Source organism: Ictidomys tridecemlineatus, chromosome 6 (assembly GCF_052094955.1).
Source record: "Ictidomys tridecemlineatus isolate mIctTri1 chromosome 6, mIctTri1.hap1, whole genome shotgun sequence".
NCBI classification, from domain to species: Eukaryota; Metazoa; Chordata; class Mammalia; order Rodentia; family Sciuridae; genus Ictidomys; species Ictidomys tridecemlineatus.
The window spans coordinates 20,284,453-20,296,610 of NC_135482.1; the positions used below are offsets into that span (position 1 = coordinate 20,284,453).

A 12,158-nucleotide genomic window follows, 5' to 3' on the forward strand; every position below is an offset into this window, starting at 1 on the left:
TCCTCAGCACCACATAAAATTAAAAAAAAAAAAAAAAAAGATGTTGTGTCCACCGAGAACTGAAAACTAAATATTAAAAAATTCTCTCTCTCTCTCTCTCTCTCTCTCTCTCTCTCTCTCTCTCTCTCTCTTGAAAACACAAGCCAACAACATGGCTCATGATCTTTTTTCTCTTTTCCACTCTTCTTGACTACTTCCCCCAACTAATAATCTCTCTGAGCTGTATTTTATATAGCAATCTGAATCTTGAAATAAGTCTCCCTTTCCAATTATTAAGAAATCAAAATCTCAAGAAAGCTATTTCCATTATCATTTTATTCATTCATTTAACAAAGATGATTTCCTATCTAGGAGTTTTATGGTGCTGTATTCTGCACTTGGCCCCTGTTTTGTATCTTAAGAAATGAGTTAGAATTTGAGGAACTATCTTGCCAATCCAAAATGCTATTTTCGTGTTTGCTCAGTTTCTAGGTAGCTTATTCACCTACTCATAACTTAAAATGTTCAGGGAAAACACTGTGGATGGCAACCTAGGAGAAGCTATAATTGAAACTTATCTTTAACTCTGTGTTATAACAACTGTAGAGCTGGTCAGGGACAAATAGAATCTTGTTTTCAGCTACTTGTGCAGGTAATGTTGAGAAACTAGAATCTACCAAAATTCATTCATGTGCTCCTACAAATTCTTTGGTCATCTGAAAAGATCCAGAAGCAATCAAGGATAAACTGTAATCAGGTACACTGCCATCCATCCAGAGTTGCTCACTCAAAAAGGGGATAAGGATGATGAACAAAAACCCAGACCTAAAAATTATATTCAAAAACTAAAATATCTTCTTTTCAGAGATATTCAGAGTTTAGGGATATAGGTTAAAAATACAAGTTTTAAATCTGAGTATAAGATGACCTTATGTAAGTTTCAATTGTGAAATTTTTGTTTAGCATTACATTATTTTGTTTAGCAGGTGCAAATTGAATTCTTACTATGTGCAGTGTCAGTAAGGTATATTCCTTGCTTTAAGAAATGAATCTTACACACAAGTAACTATTGTGTAAGTTAGAAAAATTGTTTCTGCAATGCAACTTCAAAAAAAATGCTCTTTAAGACAGAAAAGAAAAAGATTTATTCCTGTTAGGGAGGATTAGAAGAAGATTCATAAAGGAAATGGCAGCAAATAGATATAAGTACAGGGACATAATGAAACCAGCCAGAGCTTATTACAGGCTGCCTTCTGAGATCAGCTAGTAATATCCCTTGCTGAAGAATTGGGGAAGGGGTATAAAGGATAGAGGAAAAAAGGTTAGATGACTTACAGTCATCATGAAGACCCCAAAATGTCATCACAGGACTTGGGAGTTTATTTTGACATCAATAGAAAACACATAGGGGTTTTGAAACAGGGAATAGTCATCAGAGCCGTGTCTTTGAGATTATTCTGACAGCATGTATAAATTAGATTTCAAAAATACCAGAGGTAGGAAGACCAATATAGAAGTCATTGTTGTGTTAGGCTAGGTGGGCTGGAACTAAGAGTGCAAAAGCCAAAGGAGATGTCAGTTCCATAAACACAAAACAGAAAATGGAAGTAAGAGAATGGATGACACCATGATGAAGGATGACTGCTACTTGGGAGCTGGTGTCAGTAGTGGGAGAGGGGTACGCGGTATTTTGAGGTTTAATGTCTGTGTGTTGGAGAGATTGGCAGTGTCCTTAAAAAGAGAAAGGAAATAGGGAAAGACGTGACTTAAGGAAAGAAGAAAAAGGATGTTTTATTTATTCAATAAATACTTATTGGGCACAATCAATAGTAATGTGTCCAGTGCTGTTCTGGAGGGGGAGAGAGTAATCTTGAATTTTTTAAAGTGTTTCTGAGGAAGAGGCACTGTTCCCAAAATGTGTGACTCCAAAGGCAGAGCTGGAGCCAGAGAGTAGGAGTGAGGTAGGAAGTAAAATATCTTTCTAATAAATGGAGGCTTGTTGGTGAGTAGTAAGAGCTCTGTTACAGGCAGTATTCAAGTAGAAGCTGGGTATTATTCTTTCAGGAACACAGTAACAAGGGATTCTCACCTTAGGAAGGAGGTCAGACTAACCTTTCTTCAAGCTCTCTTCCAGTCTTAAGACTCTATTCTTCCTGATGATGTAGTCCTGTGAGTTCTATTATTAATCTCTGGTTTCTCCCAATTATTAAATAAATTACTCAGTCTGTCTGCCATTCAGTAAAACTCACACATTTACATCTGTTATTCTTGATTTATTTTTGGTTAGGGCTCCTCTTCTTAGAATTAAAAAATTCTACCCAGTTAACATTACCTTTGTAACTATTTAAGAATTGTAACCCTGGCAGATAGGGTTATAAATACCAGAGGGGAAAAGGATTTCTTGTGCCTAATAATATTTTTGTTTAGAAGAAGCCCTGGGAAACCAGGAATGGATTATCTTGACTTCAAGATTACGATGCAGTTTCTATATGTTGCAGTAGTTCAAAAAGGAAAAAAAAAAAAGCATCTCAGAGAGGTTCATTTTTATATGGCATGTAAAGAAAAAGAATAATTATTCTCCAAACACTGTGAAGCTTTAGATCAGAAACATTTATCTGTGCTGCATTTAAAAGAATAAAAGAGGAAAGGAAGGGAGAAAAGGGAACAGGGAAAGAGGAACCTGTCGTGAGCCCTGTTATAAGCTATAGTTCAAGCTTTGCATTTCCTGGTGTCTTTTGAAACGTAAAATTCCACAACAAATAGCCCGGTAATGTAGAACCAGTATGAAGATTCAATTCAGATTGAAGCACTTTGGTTTGCTTTTGAGTCTTGCTATTTTCTGCATTTGTTTTGACTGCTCTCATCATTCAAGATTGACGCTTGGATGGGTGTGTAGGAGGAAGCAGCAGCAGCAGGCTTACAGCTTGCAGACAAAAAAAATCTGCCTTATCTGATGGCTATTATTGAAAATGCGAGGTGTAGCCTGGGCTGGGTAATGAAGGAGAGCCAGCGAGGGGGAGCAAGGAGCATGGAGCTGCATACTGATGAGTGTAGGAGTACTTGATAAAAAGAATTCTGGCTGCTGGCCGTGCATTGCTCATTGTGGAGTACTCCAACAATCACATAGAACGCAGACCAGCCTAAGCTGACAGCTTGATATGCCTTCTTCTGCTGCCTGGTTTTGGGGGCTGTATGATGACGTACTGGTCGGTAGTAAAGATTAATATGTAAGAAATGTGGAGCTAGGATCAAGTCACACTCCACAGCCTTCCTGGCAAACTATGTTTTACTTCTGACTTTGCTCTCTCGCTGAGAACATTAATCTGTCAAGCTGGCGGGCTCCTTTGATAGCAACTTTCCCAGGAGCATGATGTGGCAATGCCACCTCTCAGCCCAGGACTACCGCTATTACCCCGTGGACGGCTACTCCCTGCTTAAACGCTTCCCTCTTCATCCTCTTACAGGACCCAGATGCCCTGTCCAAACAGTGGGACAATGGTTGGAAAGCATTGGGCTACCTCAGTACGAGAACCACCTGATGGCTAATGGATTTGACAATGTGCAGTTTATGGTAAGATGCTCTCTGTGTCCAGGGAGCTGCCTTTTGTCTGTCTTTGCTTCTTATGTGTCTTACATAGCTCAGAGGCAGCCTGATTTGCTCCAGACTGATCAGTTTTGTATATGTAACTGCATCAGAAAATTGAATGCCCTTAGGACTAAACTTACTGTGTACATATTAGACACTTGCTGAAAATGAGATCTATATGCATCCATATACATATGTGTTATATGAATGAGCCGGCAGAGTACTATTTATAGGCAATGGAGAAGATTAACATTTATATTCTCCTTGTCATTCTTTGTGTGATTTTTTTTACAAATTGTAATCTTAGTATACCCAGTTAGATTGTATCACTCTTCAACTAATTCTAGATTCCTAAACCTTATTATTTTATTTGAGCATCAGCATTTAGTGATTAATTAGACAATTTGTTATGCTGATGGTGTAAAAATCATTCTTTCCTGATAATTATTCAAAAAGCAGTTTAAATCATTCGGACGCCCTTTGGTTCATTAGCAAACTGCTTCAGATGGTCAATTATGGAGAGTATTAACTTACTTACACATGCTGATTGAAGAGCAATGAAGTATTGTTTGTTACTTTAGGTGGAAAATAAACACTTGGGTCAATTCGTTGTCAGCATGTAGAAAGAGGGATAGATGCACTGAATACATTCATGTACTTCTGAATCCTGGTCTACATGCAGTTTAAACCTGGTGTGTGCAAACTTCCCACTGTGATGCATATAGGTGAGGAAGGATGGGGAGGTGTGCTGATGACAATCTGGCTTTCTAATCATTCCCATACCTCCCCCAGTGCTCATCAGTTCCTCTTGTAAAGCTACGTCACAGCCCTTATTGCCTTTCCTTGCTTTTAAGCTCCCACCACACATATCACTGTTCCCTAAATTTAGAGAGACCTATATAACATGGGCATGTAGCACGCAAATTACTTGTAGAAATAATTAATAGTTGTTCTTAAATAAAATGCTGGGGCTGACACCTGCAACTTGCTAATACCAGAACTGATCGTAAAAATACTTAGAGCTAGTCAGATCTTTTTATTTTCATGTGATATTATTTTTTTCTCCAAGCTGGGCTTGACTATGTAGATTGGAAGATTATTAAAATTCTTGGACTTCTGCTCCTTTCCCAAAAATGTGTTTGCTTGTAAACTTTGGGGGGGGAGTGGGAAGCCATAAATTTAGTAAGTCATGATTTTAAGAAATTATGTACATATAACATTTAATGAGTGTTTTGTTGTTTTTTAAAATAATTAGAGATGAAGCTACTGTTATTTTTCTTGAATTTATCAAGTACTTTTACTAGCTAGATAAGATATTTTGTTTTAAGAGGAAAAGAGGGAAAGTTCTTCAAATGCTGTGAAAGTCTTAGGACACTGAGATTTAAACAAACTTAGGACCCTAAGTTTAATTCCATTAAATGGAATTAAGAAGTAGAGGAACTATCAAACAGAATAAGTTATTTCATCATTATTTATGTTTAGTGTACATTTCAACATCTTTATTCTTTCTCCCTGTCTCTATTTGAAATGGAGCTTTCTCATTCCCATCCCTCAGACCCTTGTCCAAATTTATTGTGGTCCATGAGAACTCAGGTCTCATGAGACCTCAGGTTTTTGAATACTCTCGGTCATTTGGCCATACTGGGATACTTGATTTCAGCTTGATTTTCCTCTGAATGTTAAATAATATGAACAAATATAATCCCTTTTTAAAAGCCTCTGACTGAAAGGTTAATCACACAGGTTTTAAATAAGAATTTGGGGAGAGATAATAAAATACATTCATAAATAAATTATATACAAGCACTACAAATGTATCTGGAAGGTGAAGATCCTGGACATGTGCAGCAAAATCAAGGTCTAATCATAGATTATTTTCTTTACTTGTTTAATTTCAAGTATTAAATATAATTTTTCAGAAAATAAGAGCACATTATTAATTCATGTGAGCCAAATACTTTCTTTATGATACAGAATTTTAAAAAAACTTTTGAGTTATCATGTAGAGGAGTTAATTCATTTTGAAAATGAAGCATTCATAAAATGGTGTCATCAGTTACTGCTTTACATGCTGTTATACACCATCTATTTGCTACTAGAACAAGAAATGAATTTTTACCTTTATAAAAATCATTTATTGATCTCCATAACCTAATTTATTTAGTTATGAACTTAAAGTACACTAATATGATTGGCCCACTTTAAGAAGCAGATTTCAATTATGTGGTGAAAAATCTTTTTTGGACTTGCTAGTTTTCACTTGGTATCATATTCTAGCTTTTGTTTTTCTTGAAGCACATTCTGACCTGCATTTATTCATCCTGTTGCCTAAGCAACAAGCATCACGCTTCTGTTAACTATGATGTAGTGCCGGTCTTATTAGTTTTTTTAGAACAAGACAGTAGACATCGAGAGGGTATAATTAATGTTGGTGGAAACATCATAGTACATCCATGCATAGACATGCTTTATTTAGGAAACATCCCAGGAGTTAACTTTTCATTTAATCAATATTCCATTAATGTGAGTTTAAAGGATCCATATGAGTAACTTTAAAGTATTTATTGAAAGCTTTAAACATTTTTTTTTGCTAAATCTATTCTATATACTCTCATATATAAACACAATATATGGATAATTTGTCTGCATGGCTATGATTAATTTTAATAGAGATTACTTATATCAATTCCTAGACATGGTTAGAGGAACTCCCATCCACTGCACTTGCTTTTAAATATCTGTCAATTGTTGCTTCTCCTTCAGGCTCTTGATACTTATCCTTGATTTTAAAGATATATGAAATGTTTTTCTATATCTTCAAGTTAAAATACCAACCTTTTTCTTTATGCATTTCATTCTGTTTTGTAGAATAATTGTGCACACAAATTGGACCCTTTGTATCCTTCAAAATAGCAAATAAATAAAATTGGTACAATCAAAGAATAGCTACAAAATTACCTCAGGTTGCCTAAGACTTTGGTAAGGTCACACATGTGTTAAAATAAAAAGTCCTAACACAACAGAATCCTGAAGTCTTCCTTAGGTCCCACTCTGCTTGTTCCTCCCTCTGAAGTCATACTTCATCTCCTCCCTCCTGCTTACGCACTTCTTCTGCTACCCACCAGCCCTAGAAGTGGTGCTGGGGTCACCTGACACCTCATTCCTTTACCCCAAATTTGCAACATACACAGTGTGTCTGTTTCAGCGTTACTTTTTTCCACCAAGAAGTTTAGGTATAAAGTGAATATTACACAGAATGCACATGCTTCTATTTCCTTATTAGGTTTATTTCTACTACCATCTTTCTTTTCCTAAGTCTAATGACTTCTTCCCTAGTTTTAAGTCTCAAACCATCTCTTCTTGTCCCTATGACTTTACCCTTGGATTCTCTCCCCACACTTCACAGACTCATGTCTTCTTTCCTTCCTCTGTCTTTTATTCCAAAGGTCTAACCCATTTCCTGCCTTGTTTACAGAGCTTTTTTTTTAACAACTCCAGTGCATAGCAGCCTTTTTCCCCCCTCTGAATTCATTTCATGGTTACATATGGTATGAAAAATTACATTTGGCATGCCATTATTCTCTCTCTAGAATTAAGTTTTTAGTGGTTTATATCTTGTCTCCCCAACTAAACTAGAAGCTCCTCAAGTCCAAGTTTTATGTGTTCACTTCCCTTGCTTTACACACAACTCCTAGAATAATGCTGTGTATAATATGGAAATCATCCCCAAAAAACCAAATGCACAAAAGATTGTTATGGATGGATCTCCAGTCTCATTTTTAAACTAGTAACCTTGTTTTACCAATGGGAACATGTACCCTTCTCTAATTCACGCAACAAATTGTCTTTAAACATTTTCTGTGCCAGATACTGTGTTAAGTACTAGGAATGTGAACAAGACATGACCTTTTGTTCTCAAGCAAGATAGTATTGCCTTCAGACCTATCATAATGTTTGCATTCACATCACACACATTCCTTCATTCATAAACACACACACTTGTGCATGTGCATGCACACACATACACACTATATCTCAGGGATATTGGTCCTTTGTCTTTCCATCATGTGTACTTACTAGGAATTGTTTTTCCAGCAACAAATTATAGTAGTTAACAGAACAAGATCTGTCATAGCATAAAGTAAAGAAAAAAATATAGGCACCAAAATTTAGCAGTGTTATAGTAGATTTATAGTCTGAAGACAGTAAAGAAAATTATATTACTTGGAGGAGGACTGACTCATGACCTTACCATAACTAGCTGACAGTTATATTTGTAAACTCTGACCAAAACAGAGGAAGCATCTTCTGTTCATTTTGGCTAATTTAACCATTATTAAAATGTTCAAAATGCAGCCTTTATGGAGTTAGACATGAAAATAATACTGACATCCTTACATGAACTGGCATTTTGTACACTTGGGTGGAGAGCTTTCACAAAGGACTTGCTGGAGGTCAAAGTGAGTAGTGCCTATTAGATAGTGAAGTGAAGCCCCAGAGCTCATAGTAGTCATTCATCTGAACAAAAGATTTCAGCAAGATTGAGCTTACAATACAAATTTAATTGACCCCACCCCCATTTCTGTGGTGCATTTTACATACTCATGGACTTACATCTCTTTTCCACTTTCATATAACTTTGGCCTGATAAAATGACCTTTTAAGTATCTTAGAATCTTGTTGGGATCCAAGTAACAAGTTAAGTTTGTGAATTAGAAATATATATTGTTCCTAAAAGATAAAACTAATAACTGCCTGATGATTTCTTATTCAAATATTGTTTAGGAAATTCTCATGGAATTACTGAGATTGGAAGGTATAAGAGAAAAATACCTGTCTCATTCCTGTCCCTTCCTATATCTGATACTGCCTAGACTTTGAGTTGAGTGGGTGGCCTTACATTGCAAGTGCAGGTACAATTTTAAAAACTCATTAGGCCAGTAGTTACAAACCCAGTTTTGGTAGGGAGTGGGGGTGCGGGTGGGGGAGGTGTATATAATTTTTTCAACTACTGGCATTTAAAATCTGTCGCTATCTAAAAATCGGTGCCAAAAGGGAATCATTCTTTATCTGGACTACAGCTTAATTACAATCATAATAGATAACAAAAGTCTGGCAATGGTGTGAGAGAGAACTAAAGTAAGACTTCCCATTTGTATAGTTTTTCTTCTTTATGATTCAAGGTACTCATTGGTAAAAACCAATCTAATCAGAGTTCTAGGAGAAATATTCTTTGGGGTAGTTATTTAATATTTTGAGCTCTTTAAAGATGCAGGGTACAATACTGGTGCTGGCAGAGCTATTAATTGTTCTTGTGTATCCCATTAGCCTTGGAAGGATACTGATTGCTTGTGCAGCAGAAAGTTGGAAATGAGGTCATGTGCAGGAATGGCCATGTTGGAAGAATGGCTTTCAGAGAACACATTAGCCACAATTTTAATTGTGATAGAAAAGAGCCTTTTCTCCCATCTGGAAGTTACTCTGATTAAATTTTTAAGCATTAAAATACACTGCCCCATTTTCTAATAATGCAGTAATATAACTCCCATTACTAACTAATGCTCACATGAATTGGCCTTTAATTTAGTCATGCAGCATATTTGCATAATTTGATCTCCAGTATTGCTTCAAATGACCAGATATTTGGGATGAAGAATTTACCTCATGAGTCAGAAAACTTACTAAAACTGCCGAAGTATAGGTTTATTTTAAGAAATACAGCCAGAATCATATTTCTTTTCTTCTTTAAAAGGAGATATTGCTCAAGCAAGTGTTCAATGGCAGTGACCTCCATTTTCTCACTTCCAGTCACCTCTTTACCTTCTTTATAATCCAGCCTGCTTCCCAATTTTTCTACTAAAATTGTTCTCTTTTAAGTCAGCTGTGATCTGTTTTTTGGCAAATCCCCACCCAATTTTTTTTTCCTCACTTCATTTGTTTGCCCTCTTCACAGTATCTGATTCTCTCTCTGCATTCCTTACTGTTATTTACTCCCCATTTGGGTTCCATGGCACTACACTGCCCTTTCCTATCATTCTGTTTTAATCTTCCATGTGTAAATGTTGGTGGCACACCGCCCTTCTATCCTCAGGGAGATTGTTGGTTCTCTGAGATCCATATTAGTTCTCTTTGTTTCACCTCTTTCTACCTGGTTTCCAGTGCTGTTCAAGTACTCAGTAAATATTTTTATTTGCATGTATGCATCCAAGCATTTGGCACAGACCTGGCATGGAATAAATGTACAACAAATGTTAACTGTTACAGAAGCCAAAGTGATCTTCTAAAGCACACATTGACTTTTGCACTACTCTGCTTAAGATCCTTCAGAGGTTCTCAACTGCCTGTGGGAGATGGTAAGACATTTCCAAAATCCATAGCTTGGCTTTCATATTTAGAAACCCTTGTGGCCTGGCCCCAGCTAATTCTTCAACCTTTTCTCCTCATTTCCTCTCTTTGCAGTAGGGAACTGCATACTTCCCTTCCATTGCCTGGCTTTTGCACTTTCTATTCTCTCTGCCAAGAATCATCCTTTTCCCCACTTACCTGCTTTTTATCCTTTATCCCTTAGTTGTCACTTCTAGCTGTCAGTTATTTTCTGACCTTCCAAGTATGGGTTAGGATCCCTTCTTCTGTAGTATACTTTCTTAAAACATACATTATTGGATTATATCACCTGTATTCTTGTCTGTCTGTCCTTACTATCTCTGGCATACATAAACACTAGAACAGGGTTGGCAAACTTTCTCTGTAAAGGCCACTTGGTAAATAATTTAGACTTTTCAAACTCCATAGTCTCTGTTCTACCCCTTCAGTTCTGGTGTTGTAGCATAAAACAGTCACAGATAATATGTAAATTGAATGGCTGCGATTGTGTTCTAATAAAACTTTAAAGAACACAGACTGATTAGGTCAATGGGCCATATAGTTTATTCACCCTGCTCTGGATCTTGAACTCCTCAAAAATTAGAAATATACTTTGATCTTCTGTATCTCCAGATCTAGCACATAGTTTATATGTGTAAACACAGAAAATGTGTAATAAAAGGAGGAAGAAAGATAGGAAGAAAGGAAAGAAGGCAGGAGAAAGAGAATGAGGCAACCAGGTAGATGGCTATATCTGCTCAAAGGGTTCCTGAAAGCTTATTTGTTTTCAAGATAACCCAGCTAGTAGCTGAGGATGTTCAGAGCAAGATTCGGCCTTCAGGAGTCTGACAAGAGCCAAGCAGGGTGTTTTTGCTTTAACTAAGCAGCCTGGAATACATTTTCAGCACAGGCTTAGGAACTAGAAAAACACAGCTGCAAAGGAAGTCTGATGTTCCCTCTGTATGGAATTCCTTTCTCTTCCTTCTTCACCTAACTACTGTTCATCAATCGGCTTAAGCATCACCTCCTCCAGGAGACATTCTTTAATACGTCCAGCCATTTGGCTGGCATTCTGCCCCATCTCTTTGCACCCATAGCACCCTGTTCTTAGTCCTTTCCAGCCCTTATTGTATTGCACTGCAGTTGTTTTATCTGTCAGATATCTGCTTCTACCCTAGAAAGTGAGTTTCTTAGAGAGAGAAAGCTTGAATCTTGTTTATCTTTGTATTCCTGAAGTCTAGCACAGTGCCTAGCATCTAGTAGCCTACCAATAAATATTGATTGAATGGAATTTTTAAGTTCTATATAGTTTCATATAAATTATTTCATGTAATTCTCACCATCAATCTATCAGGAAATATTTTTATCTCTATTTATAAATTAAGGGAATGGAACTCAACAAGGTTGAAAAAAGAAACTTCCAACAGAGTCAGAATTACAAAACCACACTTCTCTGACCTTTTGAAATGTCCTTACTCGATCCAGTAAAGTCACGCAGTTTCATCCTGTCTCCCTTCATTTGTTCAGCAAATGTTTCCCAAGAGCCACTGCTATATTGCAGATACCAAGCTCTGGCTCTTCCTTGAAACACCCCTAGTTTATGATTCTTCTAACCCATTAAAGGATTTCTTTATCTTACTGCTTATTACCTTCCCATCCCCCCATACTGCTTCTTGAGAAGACCTCTACTTTAACCAAGACAGAAACCTAATCACCAAGTAAATATGGACCTTCACTTTTGTCCATGATGGTCTCACAGTTCTGAAAGTGAGAAGTCTAAAATCAAAGCATTAGAAGGGCTGGTTCCTCTGAGGTCTATAAGGGAAGGATCTGTTCTGGGTCTGTCTCCTTAGAGATGGCCATCTTCTCACTGTGTTTCAATACTGTCTTTCTGTTTGTATGTTTGTGCCCAAATTTTGTCATCTTATAAGGACACATTGGATCAGGGCCTATCCTAATGACTTTAACATAATTATTTCTGTAAAGACCCTGTTTCCAAATAAGGTCCCATGCTGAATTTCTCAAGTTAGGACTTTAACATATAAATTTAGGGTGACACAATTTGACTCAAACAGTCCTCAATAGATACATGCATGTATGTATCCTTTATTATCCCTCAGTAGGCCAAGCAGAGATAATGGTCATTCAAATAAATGCTTGCTAAATTGAATTAAAATCTATCTACTTGAGATTTATATGAGATTTCAAATGCCTAAAAAAATCTAATAGT

The 12,158-nt window shown here is 36.7% G+C and overlaps 1 protein-coding gene across 13 annotated transcripts in view; it reads left to right on the top strand.

Moving 5' to 3' along the window:
• Anks1b (ankyrin repeat and sterile alpha motif domain containing 1B) overlaps positions 1 to 12,158 on the top strand; it is a 1,051,626-nt gene that overhangs the window by 676,751 nt on the left and 362,717 nt on the right. For 8 of the 13 annotated variants that reach the window (XR_013440373.1, XM_021724502.3, XM_040279646.2 and 5 more), the window contains one exon: positions 3,444 to 3,550. Coding sequence is in view for 12 of the 13 variants with exons in the window: in XM_021724502.3 (XP_021580177.1) it covers positions 3,444 to 3,550 (107 nt within the window). In the remaining variant the exon portion in view is untranslated. Of the gene's footprint in view, positions 1 to 3,212; positions 3,551 to 12,158 lie in introns of those variants that run through there. The other 5 variants (XM_021724497.3, XM_021724505.3, XM_021724506.3 and 2 more) reach the window with 1 other exon arrangement.